The following is a 22,440-nucleotide window of genomic DNA, read 5'->3' on the forward strand; positions in this document are numbered from 1 at the left end:
AATTGCGTGTTAAGTCCAACTGCATCTATTTCAATGCTGTAACAATTCATTGCATTATTTAACTAAATTCCAGACATTATGCTGAGGTTCTCACTAGGCAGCGGCAAACTGCTAATTGGAGAGATTACTGCTTTTTAATGACCTTGTTAATCGCATGTATCACCTCATTGTTATGTGTCTTCCCATCCTAACACCTGCCACAAGAAAATTAGATGCTGATAATTCTTGATATAGACATCAGAGAGGTATCTGGTGACTTCAGCTCACTGTTTGATCCATTTTAAACACCTGGACACATTTCAAGGGCACCAGCCGTATTAACCCCACATCCAAGGTCATTGGCATCTGGATGTATCAGGCTCTAAGAACCCTCGTGGCTCATCTCCAGTCAACTTACAGTGCGCTTCCATGATTCAATGCTGCAGCTCAGGACAATATCAACAATCACTGTAGTGCTGCAGCAAGTTCACAAACTCGACCAGGCTGCACCTCTGTTTGCTTGCTCTCTCAGCGCTAACTCACTCTGAGCCTACAGGATGCTTACCGCCTTGATTTGTCTTTCAGATAGAGATCTCAGGCTGATGTACTGCATTGCCTCAAAAAGCCAGGAAGCTTGTCAAGGTTGTCTGCTGTCCTTAGTCAAGTCAAAACCAATTACCTTTGCTCAGGGAGTCTTGGCACAGTAAATCAGGGCTGTTTCTGATACCAGTCCAGGGTATTAGACATTGTCAGTCAGCTGCTCGGGGCTGTCAGAGTTGAGATGACGGCTAATCGACAGACCAAATTTCGGGCAAGCCACTTTGAGTGCTGTATTGTGGGTATAAAAGGAATGGGAGGTATTGAAGGAGATGAGAGTGGGTGACATAGCTGGTATTTTTGGTGAAGGTGGGGAGGGACAGGGTAAGTAGTCAATGTGACAAGTTCAGGAAGATATGGTAAGAGATTTCAGTAGGTCTGGAAGAGAGAAACCCTCAGTGAAACTGACACCAAGACAAAAACACCTAAGATTCAACCATAGATAACACGGTGTAGAGCTGGATGAACACAGCAGGCCAGGCAGCATCAGAGGAGCAGGAAAGCTGACGTTTTGGGTCTGGACCTTGAAGAAGGGTCAGCTTTCCTGCTCCTCTGATGCTGCTTGGCTTGCTGTGTTCATCCAGCTCTACACCTTGTTATCTCAGATTCTCCAGCATCTGCGGTTCCTACTATCTCTATGATTCAACCAATTGTTACAAATGCTATGAAAGAGACCTCAATCTTGGGCTTTACTACAGTGCTCAGCATTAACTCTGTCACACCCTTCCATCCTATACAACAGGTACACCTGCAGCCTTTGGTGGGGAGCTGCTGAATGTGTTTTCACTCTATTCCAAGTCTTTTGACGTTGCTAATATCTGTACCTTTCCCCCTTTGTGTTACCCTTAGCCGGCTTTTCCATTTTGTTGTACCACTGTTCACAAACAAGTGCATTCACATTTATATTCACAATCCACTTTTTATATATCATCTCAGATTCTGTTCCCCACTAACCTATATCTTCTGATGAGAACAAATTGAGTTTTTTTTTTAGTCTGTCTTCACAGCTCATTGAATCAAAGCTGGGACTTAATTGTTTAATTTCTCCAAATTCTTTCCACTGCTTCTATATCCTTGCATAAGTACAGTGATCACAGCTGTACACAACACTCCATGTGTGGTCTACCCTGATGTCTCCTAATGTGGGAGCATTCCACTGCTCCCACAGCTGAGTATAGATGGTTAATGCATTTATGTTGTGCTCCACAGAAATCTTCATGGAGGAAACCGTGGCTTCATTTGAAATTAGTTAGAAGTTATCCAAACTCTCTTGATGCCCAGTTGAGCTATTTCTCATGCACGTTTTTCCTTATGGATGTAGTGCTAGTACTGTGGAGGACACAAGATACCACTTCACAACAATTGGTGTCCATGCAGCTCCACTGGAACATCAATGTCAAATGTAAACACCTGCCCTTGAGATCTTTCAAATATACCACAGAGTACAGACTGAGCTTCACTTTAAATTTCTCACCTGTAAGTCAGCACCTCCAACAATGCAGCACTCCCTCTACAAAGAGTGCCCACTTAATTTGTTTTTGTCCAAGGGTCTGGTGTAAAACTCGCATCTTGCAGCTTCTGTTGCAGAATGAAGAGTGCTATCACAGAGCCGCAGCTAACAGATGGAAAATACAAGTTGCAATCACAATCTTTGAATCCCTTTTACACAATCTCATATGTATGCAAGAAAGCTATCTTCCTCTTTCTTTACGTCGATTTGAGGACCACGGCAAATGTAAAGTATCCATTGGTGAACTGCCACAAAAACTAATAAAGCAATATTTACCATCCTGTGCCCTAATTAGTTGAACTTTGGTCTTGTTCACATTGTTGCCAAGCACAATCACATTACATGCCTGTCAGAGGAATGTTAATGTACTGGAGAAACTCAGCATGTATGGCAAGGCCTGTGGAGAGAGAATCAGGGGCAAGTCTCAAGTCAGTTCTAACTGTTCTTGAAGAAACACCTTAATCATCTTGAGTCTTGTTGAACATTTTCTGTTTTTATTTCAGATATTCAACATCTGCAGTATTTTGCTCTCTTTTTAAATACACCCTGTTTGCAATACAAAAACAAAACAGAATCATTGCATTAGCTGTGGCCATTGTTTGCAAGCCAAATATTAGTTGCCCCACCAAATGCCCTTGAAATGAATGGCTTGTAATGCCTTTTCATGTTCAGAAACAACCATATGGATGTGGTTCTGGAGTGACATGTAGGCTAGACAGGTAAATATGACAGACTTTCCTGCCTTAAGGACACGGTCAACCAGATAAGTTTTTCCACCAATTTGGTAGATCTCTGGTCATCATTGCTCATTTTAAGCCCAGGCCTCTAGGTTGCTAATTCAGTGCCATTATCACTAATTCACAATTTCCCCAGATCACAGACCTTAACAACAGTGCATATTTCACACATACAATAGTGTGGAGCTAGAGGAATACAGCAGGCCAGGCAGCATCAGAGGAGCTGGAACGCTGACATTTTGATTCAGCATCCTTATTCAGAAATCTGATGCTGTCTGATCTGTTGTGTTCCTCGAGCTCCACACTGCAGACTCCAGACTCCAGCATCTGCAGTTTTTGCTATCTTTGAATGTTTCACACATAAATGCATCAAGAAAAACGGCCCTTTCATGTTATTTATGTCAACCTTGTTGATTAAAGAAGCCCTTTGCAAAAATAGTAGCTAATGATCCTCATTTAAAATGTAATAATAAAAAAAAGTGCAGTTTGTAAAGCGTGTTTTAATAATGTTTTAAAGTAAACAGCAAATGACTCAGAGCATCAGTGTGAGGATTATTTCACTGATATAGACAGTGATGAGAGAAGCCAGAAGAAAAGGGTGAGCGTGACTGCACTAAGGTTTGAATCCAAGCCAAGTGAATTGTTCTCAGTGTGTTTGGTGAGAGACCAGGCAGTTCACAGACTCGTACTATACAAACAACTCTTGGTCACATCAGTAATAACTTCAGACTTGTCTAATTTAATCATTTAACATTTGCAGCCTGCTATTTTATTATGTTTCTAAAAGCCCCGTAAAGATGCAAATTTACTGCTTCCTATTCTGTTAGAGTACTCACTTAAGTGGGCCATTCTCAGGAATATTGTGCTGTACAGGCTCAAGCAAAACTAGACCAGTTTCCCAGTGTTGTTAAAAAAAGGTAAAGTTGCCATGGTCCCCAAGGATCATAGGGCAGCTCTCTCATTAGAAAGAGACAACAGGTAATTAGTTTAACCAGGGCGTCACTACACCTCACTGGGGTCAAGTTTGAGCAGGCATGGTAACTTAAGCTGGTATGGGAATTGAACCCACAATCTTGGCATCACTCTATCAGAGACCAACTGTCCAGCCAACTGAGTTAACCAATGTCAACATCATTCTAGGATTATTACAATGTGGTGGAAGGGACTGTTGTGATGCAGTGGCAGTATCCTGACTTTTTGGCCAGAAATCTTAGATTCAAGTCCCATCTGCTCCAGAAGATAACACAGCTAGACTGGTTAATATTAAAGCATCTACAGTATGATGGAATGTTTAATTAAGTCAAACTGAGAGCTTTTCCAAGATTATAAGAGTCAAATGAAAAAGAAAAGAGGAAAGGTTAGAGACACTCAGCAGGCCAGGCAACATTAGAATGGCAATTGCTCTCTGCAAAGGTGGAATCTTGTGTCCTTCTCCAAAGCAAGGAGTTGATGGGAGGGTGGCTTTTAATTGTGCAAAGTGGGGAATGAATATGGAGACAACCACCTTCCTGCCTCCAGCCTCAGTAAATCTCAGATACAAAGGCTTTATCTGCAGCTTTCCTGCCCATCACCAATAAAAGCCCATTAACAGGCAATTAATACCTGAAACTGATGATTCTCATTGAATTTTTTCATAGAATCCCCAGAGTGTGGAAACAGGCCCTTCAGCCCAACAAGTCCACACCAACCCTCTCAGCATCCCACCCAGACCCATCTCTATAACCCACCTAATCTACATATCCCTGAACACTACAGGCAATTTAGCATGGCCACTCCAGCTAGCCTGCACGTTTTTGCATTGTGGGAGGAAACCCACGCAGACACGGGGACAATGTGCAATCTCCGCACAGAGAGGTTGTTCGAGGGTCGAATTGAACCTTAAGGCTCCACGAGGTTCCAGGCATGAGCCCAAGTTGAATCTACCGAAGCATTACTGCAGCAGCTGACCTTCCACCTCTCCCTCACTGAAAATAAATGCGAGCCTCACTGCTAAAACCCATGGCAACCCACAGCTGCCCGTCGTTTTGAAGTAACACATTCAGGGGAGCCATCTTGTCAGGTGTGAGACTAATACTAACCTCATTAAATCCATAAACTTTTTACAATATGCATAGAACGTTGTTTAAGAACAATTGGTGTGGAAGGGTAACTAAATTAATTAAAATTAACCAAGCCATGTATTGGCATAAGAAATACCATATCCAAGACAAAATGGAAATAAAAACAAATAAAAAGCTGGCAATGGAGAATTATTACTAGCTGGTGCAAATGACCAATCTTCATTAAAAAAAAATTGGTAACATTACTTTGTAACAAAGAGAGGTATAGGGAATATGGAATCAAGGAATATTGCTATTTCCTTTTTTGGCTTGTCTTTTTAAACAACTTCTGGCACACGTCTCCATTGCTCTTCAACAGTACTGAAATGTTTCTCAAGAATAAAGAAATTATAGATCTCGATGTTGCAAATGTTCCCTTTGTCCTATCCCCACAATAGATTTTAGGGAAGGATTCTGTGGAAGAGTCACCGGGCCCGAAACATTAACTCTGTTTTCTCTTTTACAGATGCTACCGGACCTACTGAGCTTTTCCAGCAACTTTGTTTTTGTGCATGGATTTTAGGGAATTTAAGTTAGTTCAGAATTGGTTCACATTACAAATTAAGCAGGGAATTCAAGTCTTGCGCAGTACTTTCCTTTTCAAATTGTAAAACATTGGAAACACTTACAAATTATTTGTAAGAATTGCTTATAACAACAAAAACATGCTGGAAAATCACACAATGTGTCATTAGAACCATGACTTAGTAACACACTTTAGTTTCTGAAATACAAGCCTCTCAGAAGGTTGGTGTTTGAACCTGTCCTTATTTTCTGCCCTTACCCTCATCATGCATTCCTCATCAGCCTCCACAAGTTTCCCAAAGCCAGAGAAACTTCTGGAAACTTCAAAATTTTTCATTATCATGTTGCTCAAATTCTCCAAGATGGTTCGGATAGGCTGACTCATGGAGACAATAGTGAGCCTGGGGGATTGCCAGACTGTGAAGTGAGCACAGTGTTTATATTTATGGATGATCTGCATGTGCATGAAAATACACACACAATTTGGTTTATGTGGATGCTTCTAAAATGCAGGTCAAAGGACATCCCAGCACCAAACAAGGGGCAGAAGATATGGTAGGCCCACAAAATACAGGCCAGTTTGTCACCTGGTTTGGCTTCTCTATTCATTAGTTTGTTATGTGTTGAAGATGCACAAAGATGACTGTAGTTCCATATCCAAATATTTATTCACAGAATGTTAAAATATCTTAGAATTGATAGGATTTTATATACAGGAAAGTTTTTTGCAGGGAGCCTCAACCTTGCTTGGAATATTCTGTATGGTGTTAATACGTGACACTTTGTCTTCACTCAGACATGGAAGAAATCAAGTACAGTTATGAGGATCAGTTACCAGATACCAGTTAACATTAGCAAACACAAATGTATTGAACCATTGAACACTGCATTCTAATGTTTCCATGTCCCTGCACATATCTTTTATTCCTCCAACGCTTTTCCTTTCACTGTCTCTCTACTCCTATATTAGGTCTGTCCTTTCTTCCTCAGTATCCCTGTTTTGCCAAGTAGGCAGTTATAATTTAACAACCAGTTATGCGTAGCTCACTGATAGTGCTGCCAGCAGGTGTTAGGCACATAGCTGGAGGTTTAATTACATGACCATGTTGTTGTAGTGCTCTGCTTTCCAATGGTCAGTTAGATGATTCATCATTCTCAGTCAAACAGACTATATTCCCAAGTATCAAACACAAGTCTTCAAAGAAAACACAATAATCCAGAGAACTTTCAGGATTTATTCCAGCTGTATTCTGGAGATTAATCTTTAATTCCAAAATACACACAAACAATCCTGGAAGGTTGCTAACGCTATACCCTGCTTTTCATTTCTCTGCACTTTATTTGTCCATTATTACTCAAAGTCAACATTTCTAATTGTCAGTTCCAGCTCTATACCCTAAGGTGGGACATGGCTTTCACTGTAAGAAAGAACCATCACTAATAAAACAGAATCAGAAATGAGAAGAAATAGGAAAAGGACCAATCAAAGATGCCAGCTGGATAGGCTGATGAAAAAGGCAATTGAAACTCAAGACCTTGCTGCAGGGTTGAGTGAAGGGTAACTCTTCAGTGATCCTGAGAGAGATAGTAGGAACTGCAGATGCTGGAGAATCTGAGATAACAAAGTGTAGAGCTGGATGAACACAATGGGCCAAGCAGCATCATAGCAGCAGGAAAGCTGACATTTTCGGGTTTGAAGAAGGGTCCAGACCTGAAACATCAGCTTTCCTGCTCCTCTGATGCTGCTTGGCCTGCTGTGTTCATCTAGCTGTATGCCTTGTTATCTCTTTCATAATCCTACATTTTTATACAGATGTCCTGTTGTTCTGGGTGATCTCTGATATAAAGATGACATAAATGGGCACCCATTGAGTACAACAATGTCAAGACATCCCAGGTTGTTTGAGATTTATGCAGTGTGGAGGATAACTCCTGACTGACTTATAGAGCCTGGTGTATGGGTATCAGGCAGAAAGTGAGCTGGAACTAACCAAAACTCACAATGTAGTTCCAAAATTCTAAGGATGGGTCACTCAGCCTGAAAAGTTACCTCTGATTTCTTTCCACAGATGCTGCCAGAACTGCTGAGCTTTTCCAGCAATTTCTGTTTCAGCTTCAAACTTGCCAGCTGTAACTTTCCTGCTAAAGCTACCGGTCATGTAGCACTGTAACAGATTTAGAATAGAAAGTCGTCTGCTGGATTTTGAATTCAGTTGAGAAAGGATTCAGGAAGAACATGCCAGACCTCATCAGATTGAGCTTATGCATTCATGTGTTGTGTATATGCACAAAATACGTTATTTAAATAAGTGCATGCACAGCCTGTAATATTCATAACATTCCTGTTATATATATATCAAATCAGACACATGATGCCTGTATTCTTAAACTTCTGTGGATTCCAAAGTGTAGCAGAGGTAATTCAAGGAGAGAGTTAATGTGTTGCAAACTGTGATAGTTTTAAGATGGGTCGTTGATATTGAACACATACATCCTGTCAGTTTTCGTTTAAATGCTAAGCTTATGTAGCTCTTTTTCTAAAGAAACATGCTTTTACAAATGTAAAATCTTTTCAAGTATAGTCTATTTAAAGTATTGAATAGCAGCAACTTGAATGTTAACCATCAGCTTAAACTGCAACAGTTTAAGAAAACCCACTGATTTATAGGCCAGGGTGAAGCAATTATAGGCCTATAATTACTTCACCCAGATCCTCCTTCTGTTTAAAAAGGTATTTAACTGGTACAGGATTCTTGTTGCCAATTGTTCTGTTTCTTAAAGATGAACACGCTTTGTTTAAAAGTATTCAGTCACTAAACTGTGCCTCATTCATGGAGGTTCATTATTTAGATCTGCCATAATCTATGACATGGATCAGAAGCTAACATGTGAGAAGCTGCGCTCTCAAGAGAGTGTCCTGTCTGAATGTAAGTGTTGGTGGGTCAGACTGAATCCCTGAGCAGAGGAGTGTTGCCTAGATACACTGGCAGAGTGAGATTACAATGCAATGAAGAGCTGGTTTCTGACCCTTAGCCACAAAGTTTCAGAGTATGACAGGGAGCTAAGTAGAAGCCCAACGCTTCAGGGGAAAAGTAATTTGAAATCTAGTCATCCAAAGCCACTAGCATTCATGTCACAAATGGCAAAGGTAGGGACTTCAATAGTTTTCATCTTCATTGTCCCACTCAGGGATTAGCTCCTGTCCCAGGAAAGCGGGAGGGAAATGAAAATAGCAGAGATCAGTTTTCCAAAAGCACGTGGAATAGATTGTGACTGGGTGCAGAATCTGGATGGTTGACTGATGTAAAGTGAGATCACCATCTGTCTGTTAGCATTGACGTTTACAAAAACAACTGCTTGTATTAACATAGATTCTCAACCATAATGAAATATGACAAATTTCACAGCAGCAAAGGCATTAAGAACAATTTGGCGCTGAGCCACACAAGCTAAAAAGGTTCCTCAAAGTGGTATACTTTAAGAACTGACTTGAAAGGGGAGGGAGAAATAGAGAAGAAACTTGGAGAGGTACAAAAGGCAAAATTGAAGGATTGTACATATATCAGAGAGTTATGGGACTGGAGGAGATTAGTAGTAGGAAGATGTGAGGCCATGGAAGGATCTGACCTACTAGTTAATGTGAAAGCCTCTGTAAGGTCATGGGTGAACAGGACGTAATGCGAGTAACAAAATGGGGAGCAGTAATGGTATCAATCAAGAGAAAATCATTGATCTTGAGGACCAGGTTTCATTATGAGAAGGTTAGCATGCTACCAACAAGAAGTCATAATCTGGATGTATGTTAATGGCACTGTACAACGTCGGAGAAGCTGGGAAACCAACTGGGAAATCTGTTCTCCGATGGAGGGAAATGCCTAGGAGAATACTGTTTGCCAGCTAGACTTTTTTGGAGCCCAGAAGAGTTTCTGGACTATTTTTCATTTTAATGTCCTGCAAATGCAATGTGAAACATGCAACTAGGATACTCTTGGAAATGGAAACAAGACCCCCATGTATGTCATAAATGATGTCATAAATCTTTTGTTTACTTATCGAAGGCTTACCATCTGACTCAAGTAGATGTTCCAACAAAAGGACTTGAAATGCCAACATTGATTTCTCTGCACTGACACTACCAGACCTGCTGAGATTTTCCAGCAATTTCTGCTTTTGTTCAGATTCCAAGCATCCATTGTTCTTTGGAGTTTTTTTTAAACTCAAATAGATGTTCTGACTGTGTAGACTTAGAGTCCCTGGGGAGAATAAATCGGCCACAACATCAGTAATTAATTACCACTACTTTCAGGGCATTGCACACCCTGTTTCCCTAAAGTCTGCCCCACAGTTTGCAACATACTCTGTATTTGCTTCCTAAATTTTCCCTTGAGGGTGGGACTCTTGTGGTTTGCTTTGCTGAATGCTGGCAACCCTCTGGTTCCTGCTTTGGTGCTTGAAAACGCAAATCTTCATTCGTGGATCTGCACAGTCCATGTTGGCAGGATCGCTGACTAATGGGCGGAGAAGTGAATCACAGCCAAGTCCAATCCTATCCTGATCCATTGCCCACAAATACTCACTTTCCATGAAGGCAGGGCAAAGAGTTTTCGATGATTTTTCCTTTCTGGAACTTTTATCCAGAAATCAGGTGTTACTTGAAATCCCCATTTGGTACCATTGTCAGAGGTTAGCCAGTTTCATAAACCGGTGATCAAACCTGGATTCTTCTTGGATACAGCCACAAGTTAATTACTTTGTCATTAGTTGGAAGCATACTATAGAGAAAGGTTTACATTTCATTCCTCTCTGCTTGCTACTCCCAGCCCTGTTGTAGAAAAATAATCCAATTTGCAATATTATACTGGATGAATGCTTCCAGATAAATTGCAGTCTGCTGTATTTTACATAAATAACCAGTAAATTGGGGCGAGTATATTGGGGACAGTAAGCGTCAAATAAAATTGTGGGAAATCACTTCTGTGTACCAGACTTGCTATTCATATTTACCTTAGAAATTATGAGAATTCACAGCTTGCATGGAAATTTATATGTTTAACATTGTTGAAATTATGACCATAATTGACAAAGGTAGTCAGGAAAATTGTGCAGACCATAGTGAGGTATCCAAACATGTTTTAAAACTAGAGTCCAAGGTGTAAGGAGCAAGGAAGTCAGTTGGACGATCAGCCATGATCATATTGAATGGCAGAGCAGGCATAAAAGGTTAAATGGCCTAGTCCTGCTCCTATTTCTATGTAAATTCATTTGGATCCATTACACCCAAATACAATGTGATTTTGCAAAAGAAAACACACCAAGTGACTCATGAAGAAACAGTGTCATGAGAAAAGTAAATGTATATTTGGAGAACGCAGTGAGATGGGGTTGGTTTTTATGGAGAGTGGCATTGTTGTGGACAATAATCCTGTCCTGTCCTTGACTATTCTTGTGTTGACTCAATGAGTTCAGCATCAGCTGTAATGACTGGATTTTGGAAGCATATTGATATGAGACAATTTATGAGGTGTAGCATCAGCCATGCAACGTTGTACTAGTTGATCTCTTGCCCTGAGTGCTTACTATTTGTTTACAAGTGTTTCTGATTATTACCGAGCTGTTTGACTGGATGCTACAGTAACATTGGAAAGTTGCAGTGTGAGTTGGTGGGAAAATGATTGTTTACGAACAGAATGCAAAGGGTTGGCTTGCCAAATGTAATGAAAACGCAGGTTCCCTGATCAGATACAGACTAAATATTGTTAGCAACATTAGTTATGTTAATAGTTCATGAAATAATACATATTTTGACATGTAACTTCAAGATTCATCTTTGGTATTTAAAATATTTATCATTTTACTATAGTTTTACAGAATTCATTAAACAAGAATCCAGGTCAGAAGTTCTACAATATTAAATTCTTAGTGGAAACTGTTGAGAGCAAATTACCCTCAGGGACATTACATGATTTAGAGAAGTTCACTGGAGCTCGACAGAATTTTTCATAGGCCACAAAAACTCCCCTACCTTGACCATCAAGTCCTGAGTGGAGTTTGAACTTCTGACTTAGGAGCAGGGACTGGACCCACTGGATCAAGAGAATTCCTGTAACTCAAGAGTCAGCAAATGGATTAACTAACATCAGACCTTTAGTTACAATAAAGTCCCATCATAAGATGAATTCCCATTTAGGTGTCCCTTTCAGTCACTTTTGGTGGAAACTGGGGTTGCCTGTAAATTAAGGTCTATGGCAAGCAAATCCTTGCAGGGACTCTTGCAAGCTCACAAAGGGGTCCTTCATCCAAAGACACTCTTAGTGATCCTTATGATGTGGTGGTGTCATCCCTACCTCTGAGCCAGGAGGCCTGGTATCAAGTCATACCTGCTCCAGAGATGTGCAGCAACAGATTGATTAGAAAATACCTTCAATGGCTATCAAAAGCTGATCAAGCCTCTCTGAAATAGGGAGAGGGACTCACTGAAAGCCACACCCCCCTTCAACCTGCACTTGCTGCCTATCCACCCAAACCCCACCCCTCAAAGCTCTTCCTGACGTGATTCCCATGCAGCTTGGGATCCTGTTAAAATTCTAGGCCTCAGGCAGGTGTCACTTCGGATTGGCTAGCAGTTCTTGATGGATGGCATTCCAGATCACAGGAGAAGGCTCCCCACTTACCTGTAAAGTGCCTGAATGGAACAAGATGTGGTGAGCCTTCCCGTAGAGAACTGTCATGGGGTTTTCACTGCAACCAACAGCTTAGTTCCCAGTTATTGCCACAGATAAGAGTTGGGAAGCACATGCTTAAACACGTGAAAGAGAAACTTAGGACTGATAGCAAACATTTCTTAATACAGAGTAATAAACACACGGAACTAATTACTGCAAAAGCTTTGAGATTATTTAAAATTAATGGCATGAAAATTGGGCTGTCTGTTTAAAAGAAGGTCTATGTGCAGCTCCAAATTGGAGACGTGACTGTGAAGATGCAAATTTAACATAAACAAAATATGAAACTGTTCATTTAAGTTTTTTTATGGGATGCAACTGAATGAAGAACTCACATCTTTGTTTGACTTCTCATATACATAAAGTATAAATGCTCCAATAGTTGATATATTTAATTCTTCAGAAGGATCCAGCTAATCATTGTAAATGCTGAATTTACAGAGCTGTTATACAACATTTTTTTTTACAGGCTGTGAAATGGTTTTGATCTCACATTAATGCAAAACTATGTAAGATAACCAACAAGATCAAAGTGAGATCTAATTTTGGCTTCAGATATTGGATCACCTGGATTAAATATTCTAAGACAACTTCTTACACCAGTGAATGTGAATGTTCTGCTAATATTTTATGAACATAAACATGACCATCTGAATGAGGATCTGAAGGAGACCATTTGGCCCCTCAAGCTTGATCTGTCATTCAATTAAATCATGACTGATCTGATTGTTGCTCAGCTCCACATCCCCTGTCTAGCCAATAAACATGAACTCTCTTGTTAGTCAAGAATCCATCTACCTCTGCCTAAAAATATTCAATGACCCCATCTCCATCACTCTCTGGAGAAAAGATATACTTAGGCCCACAAAAACTGAGAGAAAGAGAACAGTTTTTCTCATTTCCTTCTTACATTTTTCTCATTTCCCATTTTATATACAATGTTCCAGCTGTCTTCTTTGCTGTACATGTGTGCTAACCTTTTATGATTCATACATGAGGGTGTACAGATCCCTTGCTCATCATCAGAATTCTGTAATCTGTCTACATTTAAATAATATGCTGCTTTTCTGTTCTTTCTGTCAAAGTGCAGAAGTTCAATTTACACCATCTGCCAAATTCTTATCCATTCATTTAACCTATCAGTGTCCTCAGGCGGACTCCTTATATCCTTTTCTCAACTTTGTTTCTTACCACCTTTCTACGTATCTTCCTTTCCTGTCTTGGTGTCATCTGTAAATTCAACTGCCATACATCCCTCCATCCAAGCTATTAACCTGAATTGTGCAAGAGTTGAGACCCTTGTATTTATTACTGACACACCACTCATTATGCACACCGCTTAGTGCATCCCGCTACCCCAAAAGATCAATTTACTGTGTCGTGTTAGCTAACCAATCCTAACTCAATACTAATACCCTCTTCACTAAGAGGTCTTACTTTGCATTGTGACCATTAATGTGGCAGCTTGTCAAACGTCTTCTCGAAATCTAAGTACAACACAGCTAAAGGCTCTGTTTTATCCACAAATCGTCCATAAAGAGCTCCAGTCTAACATAATTTCCTTTTCATAAACCCATGCTGACTCTTGTTACTTATTTATAGTTAGAGTTCAGGGAATTTTCAAGTGATTTTCTTATACATCTTCAAGATTTAATCTTAAATGGGGAACATTGAAAATACTATGCTGCTGGTTTGTGGAACATAACAGATTTGGTGAAAGCATCCATGTGTATGCAGTCGCTTACTTTGTAGACCACCCCTCTAATCTGTGCCATGCATAGGAGAAAGAATAGTTCCTTTCAAAAAGTGATCCTCTATAATCACAATTCATAATAATTAAACACCATCCACTTGTGCCTAACCAAATGCAAGCTTGTGTCTTTGTTATTCACTGCAAACTGGTATCAATGAGGGACAGTGCAAGTAATGTTAACATTAGTCCTTGAATGTTTCCAACTGAATCTTCTCAAAGATCTTTCAAAATGATACTGCATTGGAGACTCTGCAAAGATGGGAGAGCAGGATGGTCCTGCAACTCACTAGTCTAGAGACCCAATTTTTATCCAAAAACCCCTTTTAAATGGAGCTTGCCCATGTTTCTAATGTTGCAGAAACCATAACATTTGCATGAAAAGGCTGTTTTGATAATAATAGATCAATTCTGGTATTGTCTGCTGAACTGTTCCTTTTAACACTTGATCTTCAGAAGTTGACTCCTTGCTGAAATACAATTCTGTTGGCCTGTCAATTACTGACTAAAAGTGGTCATTATTCATATGAAAATATGCAAGGGCAAAAAGGACTCAAACTATGACCACAGATGTCCTGAAGACCTTGACAACTAATAAAAGACTCTTTTGATGTGTCATCACAAATGTGGAAAATGCAATCATCAATTTGTATGTTCGAGCATATGAATTAGGAGCAAGGGTGGTTCATTTAGACCTTGTGGAAGACAATGTAGTCCATTTTAGGAGCTCATAGCTGATCTGATTGTGACATATACTTTCCAGGTTATCCTGTTTGTCTCCCATTTGTGCATAAAGTTCCCACAAACAGCAAAGTAATGATCACCGTGTAATCTGTTTCTACGATGTTGATGGAGGGATAAATATCGGTCAGGACACAAGGACTATCTCCTTTGCTCTTCCTTGAACATTCAGCATGCAATCTTTTATCTCTTACTGAGAAGGCAGAATAGGCCTGGAGTCAGCGGTAGCACGAGTAAGAATGCCATACTTATTGACTGCAGCGCTTGACTTTTGTATTTAAAACTCATGGATACAATCCAAACCCAGAACCTTCTGATTCAGAAGTGCACGGTGCTACTTGTCCAAGGAGAAATTCACTTGCCATAGTGGCAGTACAACAGAGGTGCACCAGAATAACCCCTGGGATGACAAAATCATTTTATGAGAAGAGATTGAGGAAAATGGGCTTAGTTCTCTTGAGTTTCAAAGAGTGAGAGATGATCTCATTGACATTTACAAAATTCTTACAGGGTGTTTGTAGAGGGATGTTTCCCTGGCTGATGAGTCTAAAACCAAAGGGCATGATCTCAGGATGAAGGACAGCCTATTTGAAACTGAGATGAGGATGAATTTCTTCATTCAGAGGGTGAACCTTTGAAATTCTCTGCTACAGGAGACTGTGGAAGCTCAATCACTTAGAAGTTTCAGACAGAAATTTAAAGATTTCTGGAGACTAATGACATCAAGAGAGTTGGAGATAGCAGAGGAAAGCAGCAATGAGATAGCCATGATCCAACTGAATGAGAAATTAGGCAGATAGACTGAATAGTTTCCTGCTGGTATGTTCCCATGCACCTACTGAGCCACAGTGAGCTGACTATCTGATAAGTGATGGCATGGTTCTCAACCATGGGGGTCAATCTTTCACTCATCCACACATACCTCCAAAAACAATCACCTCACAAAACTCTGGAGTCAATATGCAGAATCCAAAGTCACAAACATAATGTTCAAACTGCTGCGAGTGCAGATGTTTTTTGCTATTCCTGCACTGCGCAATCTTTCTCTTGAGTTGAAAGCTGATACAGAATCATTTGTTCTTTCATGGGATGTGGCACCACTGGTAAGTCTAACATTTTCTGCCCATCTCAATACCCTTGAACTGTATGAATTGCTTCAGATGGTTAAAAAATAACTGCATTGCTGTCACACATAGGCCAGGTCAGGTCAAGATGGCAGATTTCTCTCCCTAGAAGGTGTGTGTGAACCAGATGGGATTTTATGACAACTCTTCCATGATAACCATCAGTCACAGAAATTTTAGTTCCATGTTTATTAAGTGAATTTAAGTTCCCCAGTTGCCATGGTGGGTTTAAACCCATGTCTCAAAGATTCAGCCCCTCGGTTAATCATCTAAAGATATGATCACTCCACCACCGTCTCTCTATTAATGACTTGAGTTCAATTATCCTCTTTGGGTTCTATGGTTGAGAAAATTTGCAATTAACAGCAGTGATGCTATTTAATGTTGGCTTGTGATTTCCTCATTTGAAACATCAAACAGTCATACCCAATAGAAAAAATCATTGAGCTGCAATAAGTTGCTAACCTGACATCTTGATCTTACTTCAGATCGACGAGCCAATAAGCGGACCTCTGGGAACAGGAACCTGGCCTACCGGCAAGAGGTGAATTCCAAGGAGATTTGGTTCAGGGCAGCCGTGATAGCTGTGTGCATAGCGGGCGCTTTCATCCTGGTGCTGCTGGTCATGCTAGCCCTGCGAATGCTACGAAGTGAAAACAGACGTCTGCAAAGGCAGCATGAGCAAATGATCTCACGGCTGCATTACAGCTTTCAGAAGCCTCCTGCTGAAAAATTCCTGGTCGGGAACTTGGACCATGAAGCGACAGCCATGACTGCCAGAGACCACGAAAACTGCTGCATGGTGCATAACAAGCAGCAGCACTTGGACCCATACAGTGAAAATCACAGCTCATTTTTTCCATGGGATGTGCACAATGTCCATAAGAAGCCAACTATGGTGTGATTATGGGTGTTTCTGCCGAACCGTTAACTTGCCTGGTAAACCCCCAAGACCCACAGCTAACCATTGCGAGTTTAAAATGGGGAACTTGTTTTCACAAAAAATGCAGTCATGATTAATGGTGAAACAATTGGCACTGATGTTTTGTAGTTTGTGATTTGGTTTGCTGCCAATTTCTGAGTTGCTGTTTTTGATGCCCTGGCACTTTTACTTGCCAATATCCATTCATTTGATCCCACTGGGGTTGGAGGCGAGCGGGGATAATGTGGTATAGAGTGTAAAGTTGTCCTCTGATCTAACTGCCAAACTGTAAACTTCCAATGACACCCTACTGAGTAAGAATTTCAAGGACTGATGGATGAAGCATGTCAGGCCTATTTACAGACACACATTCTGAGCAATAAATGTATTATAATGTACAATGTAATTACAGTTTTTGTAAATGTGATCATCTTTTCAGAGCTTTTGTCTGATTTCATTTCATGCATTTCTGCCTGTGGATACTCTTCACCTCATTGTCTTATGCTGCCAATTAGGTTTTGTGAAGTAGTGGGGTATCAATTGTTCCCAACTTCTGGGGGTAGGCTGGGAGCCAGGAAAGTGCCAGGCAGTCATGCCACCAAGCCATTTTGCCAGCAACTTGAAAAGTGGTTGGTGCATCACCCTGTCAGATCTTGATTGAGCCAGTCTACTGGACAATTAGAAGCTGCTTCTTTTTTCCCTCTTTAATTCATTTACAAGATGAGGGCATTGCTAGCCAAGCCAGCATTACCCATCCCTAATTGCCCAGAGGGCAGTTGAGAGTCAACCACATTGCTGTGGGTTTGGAGTCACACGTAGGCCTGACCAGGTAACAATGGCAGTTTCCTTTCCTAAAGGACATTGGTGAACCAGATGGGTTTTTACAACAAGCAGCAATTGATCCATGGTCATCATTAGACTCTTAATTCCAGATATTTTTTGAATGAAAATTCCACCTTCTGCCATGGTGGGATTCAAACCCAGGTCCCCAGGGCATTACCTGATGCTCTGGATTAACAGTCCAGCAGTAATACAATTGCCTCCCCTCTTCTTGATGGTGTTGGCATTTGATTAATCATTTGGGATGGGGTATCCCCTCTGTGGTATGGAGTGATTGCCTGGTAAACCCTGGTGCCCTCTCACAGGACTTCTGTATCTTCTGTCTGATGGAACAAGTTGTAAGAGAGTAGTACTAGAGTGGGAAGGGTCTTTCTCTGGGACCACACCATATAAATGGAGTCCATGGATGGGAGGTTGGCTTCCACGATGGTCTGAGCTTGCACACCATCTTCTGTAATTTCTTATGGTCCTGGGCCGAGCAGTTGCCGTTCCAGGCCATTATGCACCCAGACAGTATGCTTTCAATGGTACATCTATAAAGTTGGTGTGGGTCCTTATGGAGATGCCAAATTTCCTGAGCCACCTGAGGAAGAAGTGTTGTAGATGGGATAGTCCAGAAGGACCAACATGAGAAGTCTAGGACAGGTTGTCAGTTATTGTCACTCGTACAAAGTTAACACTCTCAACCTGCGGTTCATTACCCAACCCTAAATTCCCCTGAATGGAATGGCTTGCTAGGCCATTTGAGAGGACAGTTTGAAGTCCCGTTTAGGGCTGGTAAAAATAGAAGATTTCCTTCCCTCAAGCAGTTTGGTGAACCAGATGGCTTTTAACAACATGATTAATGATAAAGTCACAGTCACCAATAACCAGAATAGCTTTAAATTCCAGATTTATTGATTAAATTCAACTACTGTGGTGGGAACGGAACCCATTTCCCTGGAGCATTAGTTGGGTCTTCTGGATAACCTGGTCCAGTGACACTTTCATTCCATCATCTCCTCAGGATATTAATGATAAAATGCGGCATCAGGACTTGCTGATCCCAGGAGCAGGGCCACACTGCTATCCACCCACTCCAACTTTCAGCCTTTGCAGTGGGTCCCCTCAATGCTTACAGAAAATTCACCAGTAGAAGTATAACTTGAAAGGGAACAGAACACTGATAATGCAATGCCACTAGAAGATTTGAAGAAGCTTATTGAAACACAATTGCAAAACAGATGTGAACCATTGAAATCGCTAGATTATGGTCAATAGACTAAAAGAATATATAAAAAGACCAAGGTCTACAGTCTCAGAAAATTCACATCAGCATCATGATACAATGGAATTTATAACTGATGCGGAATAAACCTCCTAGAGTTCTGACTTGAGGATCCTATTTTATGTGATCAGAGGGTAATTCAAAATCGGCTATATTGCTTGGAGTCTGAAGTCACATGTAAGCCAGACCAATAAGGATGACAGATTCTTTTGCTAAAGGGCAATCTTGAGCCACATAGGTATCTATAAACAACCTATAATTGTTGTGATTAGACTAGCTGTTTTTGGTTTCAGAATTTGTTTATTTTACGTGAATTTCACAATTTGCCATTTTCTTTTATTCACTTGTGGGAAAGAACATTTATTGCCTGTCCCAAGCTGCCTTTGAACTGAACAGCTTACTCGGCTATTTCAGAGGTTCAGAGATTCAATAACATGGGTTTGGAGTCACGTGTAGGATTTGAAGTCACATGTAGGCCTGACAAGATAAAGATGGCAGATGTCCTTCCCAGAAGGAAATCAGTGAGCCAGATGAACTTTTTCTGACCATTGACAATGTTTCATGGTCATCAGTAGATTCTGAATTCTAGATTTTTTTTATTGAATTCAAATTCTGCTGTAGTGGGATTCAAACCTGGGTCCCCAGAACATTATCTGAGTTCTTGGTTAATAAAGTAATGAAAATACCACTGGACCATTGCCTACCCCTCCTGTCTCCATGTTGAACCACCCCATAGTGGGAATCAACCCCTTTCCCCAACAGCACTACTCTGGAGCCCTGGATTCTGAGTCCAATCGTATGACCACTGCCTCTCCTCTGGAGACTGCACTCTAATTGAACATTCAATAGCACCTATGTAATATTTTGCAAACATTTCTTGGGCCTCACTGTGCTGTTTTGCCAGAAAAATTAGGGATAGTTTTGTGCTTTTGACTCGAGCCTGGGTGAAAATTCGTTGAGATTGCTGTGCTGTCTTTTTACTGAGGATCCGGACAGCAAGCAGAGAAATAAAATGCTACTCATTCCAGCAGAGATAGTAGGAACTGCAGATGCTGGAGAATCTGGGATAACAAGGTGTAGAAATGGATGATCACTGCAGGCCAAGCAGCATCAGGGGAGCAGGAAAACTGATGTTTCGGGCCTAGACCCTTCTTCAGAAATGGGGGAGGAAAAGGGGGGGTTCTGAAATAAATAGGAAGTGAGGGGGAGGCGGAGAGAAGACGGGTAGAGGAGACGATAGGTGGAGAGGAGACAGATAGGTCAAAGAGGCGGGGATGGAGCCAGTAAAGGTGAGTGTAGCTGGGGAGGTAGGGAGGAGTTAGATCAGTCCAGGGAGGATGGACAGGTCAAGGGGGCGGGATGAGGTTAGTAAGTAGGAGATGGGCGTGGGGCTTGAGGTTGGAGGAGGGAATAGGTGGAAGGGAGGACATGTTAGCCAGGCAGGGACGAGCTGGGCTGGTTTTGGGATGCGGTAGGGGGAAGGGGAGATTTTGAAGCTTGCGAAGTCCACATTGATACCATTGGGTTGCTGGGTTCCAAAATGGAATATGAATTGCTGTTCCTGCAACCTTTGGGTGGCATCATTGTGGCAGTGCAGGAGGCCCAGGATGGACATGTCATCTGTGGAATGGGAGGGAGAGTTGAAATGGTTCGTGACTGGGAGGTGCAGTTGTTTATTGCAAACCGAGCGTTCTGTTTTCAGTTTTCCTGCTTCTCTGATGCTGCTTGGCCTGCTGTCTTTCCAGAAAAAAAAACAAACCATTCTGCAAAGCGGTCCCCAAGCCTCCGCTTGGTTTCCCCGAATTAGAGGAGGCCACGACGGGAACAATGGATGCAGTATGCCACATTGGCAGATGTGCAGGTGAACATCTGCTTGATGTGGAAAGTCTTCTTGGGACCTGGGATGGGGGTGAGGTGAAGGGGCAGGTGTTGCACTTCCTGTGGTGCAGGGAAAAGTGCCGGGTGTGGTGGTGCTAGAGGGGAGAGTGGAGGGGCAAGATAGTCATGGAGAGAGTGGATCTAACCTCCCCCTACCATATCCCAAAACCAGCCCAGCTCAGTCCCGCTCCCCTAACCTGTCCTTCCTCCCACCTATCCTCTCCTCCCACCTCAAACGCCACCCCCATCTCCTACCAACTAACCACATCCCACGCCCTTGACTTGTCCACCCTCCCTGGACTGACCTATCTCCTCCCTAACTTCCCACCTACACTCACCTTTACTGGCTCCATCCCTGCCTCTTTGACCTGTCTGTCACCTCTCTACCTATTGTCTCCTCTATCCATCTTCTTTCTGCCTCCCCCTCTCTCCCTATTTATTTCAGAACCTCCTTCCCCTCCCCCATTTCTGAAGAAGGGTCTAGGCCCGAAACGTCAGTTTTCCTGCTTCTCTGATGCTGCTTGGCCTGCTGTCTTTCCAGCAGAGCTGGGTTTCAGGTTCAGATTCAGATGAAAATCTGTTGCAATGCTCACTGTATTATAACAAACACTTATCCATGAACAAAATAGTTTGTGCATATCTGGGCTTCACTAAGCCTGAAGTATTTTAAGCATGAGGAGAAGCCAAGAGGAGTTTTCATGCTTTCTATTCATTGATGGTATTAGATCCCTGCTTGCTGTTTAAACAAAGCCAAAGAGCAATGCAATTTGAGGTTCCTAGGATGTTCGCAGAGAATACCAATACCAGAGAACATTAAAATGCTCTTAAGCTAACCACAGCTTGGCTATCAGTGTAATTTAATAACACATCACGTGTTTCTCCCCACAGATGACAATTCAAGATGCAAGTCAGTCCTGAGAGAGATGAAACCCTTCTGATTTGAATCAATTTACATTGCTCAGTATTTTATTAAAATCACCAGAATCTTAAAAGAAGGTTCTTTTTAAGTTTCTTGAGTAAAACAGTGGTTTAAGTGTGTATTCATTGCAGAGTTTGGGTATTTTGATTACCCAACAGGAGTTTTTAAGGAATAGACAGGGTGGAACTTAGCAGCTGCACAAACAGAAATGTGGGAGCATAGCTAGAGGAGTTGGCCACTCCCATGATGGACCCTGTCCCACCATTATATACCAAAACTGATCATCACCTCAAAGCCACTTCCCCACACTCCTTAATATCATTTATCACCAGAAACTTATTGTTTTTGATCTCAAATCTGCTCAATAAAAGAATTTCTACCTCATTGTAAAGATTTATCACCTTCTGAGCAAATAAATTCTTATGTCAATCTTAAATGTCATAAATTATGTCATCTGGTTTTAGAATCACCATGCAGGGAACTATACTATCCTGTCATGCCTGTAAGATCTTTGTCAGTTTCAATTGAACCACTCCCCATTCTTCAAAAGACTGGAGAATACAGAGCCAGTTTCCTCACTCAGCACAAGACATCCCACAAATTAATCTGGTGAACCTCCGTTGTACTTGCTGACTGACTGGTATATTCTTTCTTAGATAAGGAGACTAAATTAACATACATTACTCAAGGTGAGAGCTCACCATGGCTACATACAACTGCAGTAAGGCATATTTAATTCTGTACTCAAACACCAACTTATTATTGTCTTTCTAATTCCTTACTGCACCTACATATTGGATTTTAGCTCCTATGAACAAGGATATCCAAAC

General features: G+C 41.4%; 1 protein-coding gene and 1 long non-coding RNA gene across 2 annotated transcripts in view; one reads left to right on the forward strand and one right to left on the reverse strand.

Moving 5' to 3' along the window:
• The window catches only part of LOC125466329 (BMP and activin membrane-bound inhibitor homolog), a 48,145-nt gene extending 31,001 nt beyond the window's left edge, over positions 1-17,144 (forward strand). The window contains exon 3 of the mRNA XM_048560690.2: positions 16,273-17,144. Coding sequence (XP_048416647.1) covers positions 16,273-16,688 — 416 coding nt within the window. The 3' untranslated portion in view covers positions 16,689-17,144. The remainder of the gene's footprint in view (positions 1-16,272) is intronic.
• The window catches only part of LOC132206114 (uncharacterized), an 82,390-nt gene that overhangs the window by 10,201 nt on the left and 49,749 nt on the right, over positions 1-22,440 (reverse strand). The gene's annotated exons all lie outside the window — the stretch shown is intronic.

The sequence above is a fragment of the Stegostoma tigrinum genome, chromosome 31, assembly GCF_030684315.1.
Source record: "Stegostoma tigrinum isolate sSteTig4 chromosome 31, sSteTig4.hap1, whole genome shotgun sequence".
NCBI classification, from domain to species: Eukaryota; Metazoa; Chordata; class Chondrichthyes; order Orectolobiformes; family Stegostomatidae; genus Stegostoma; species Stegostoma tigrinum.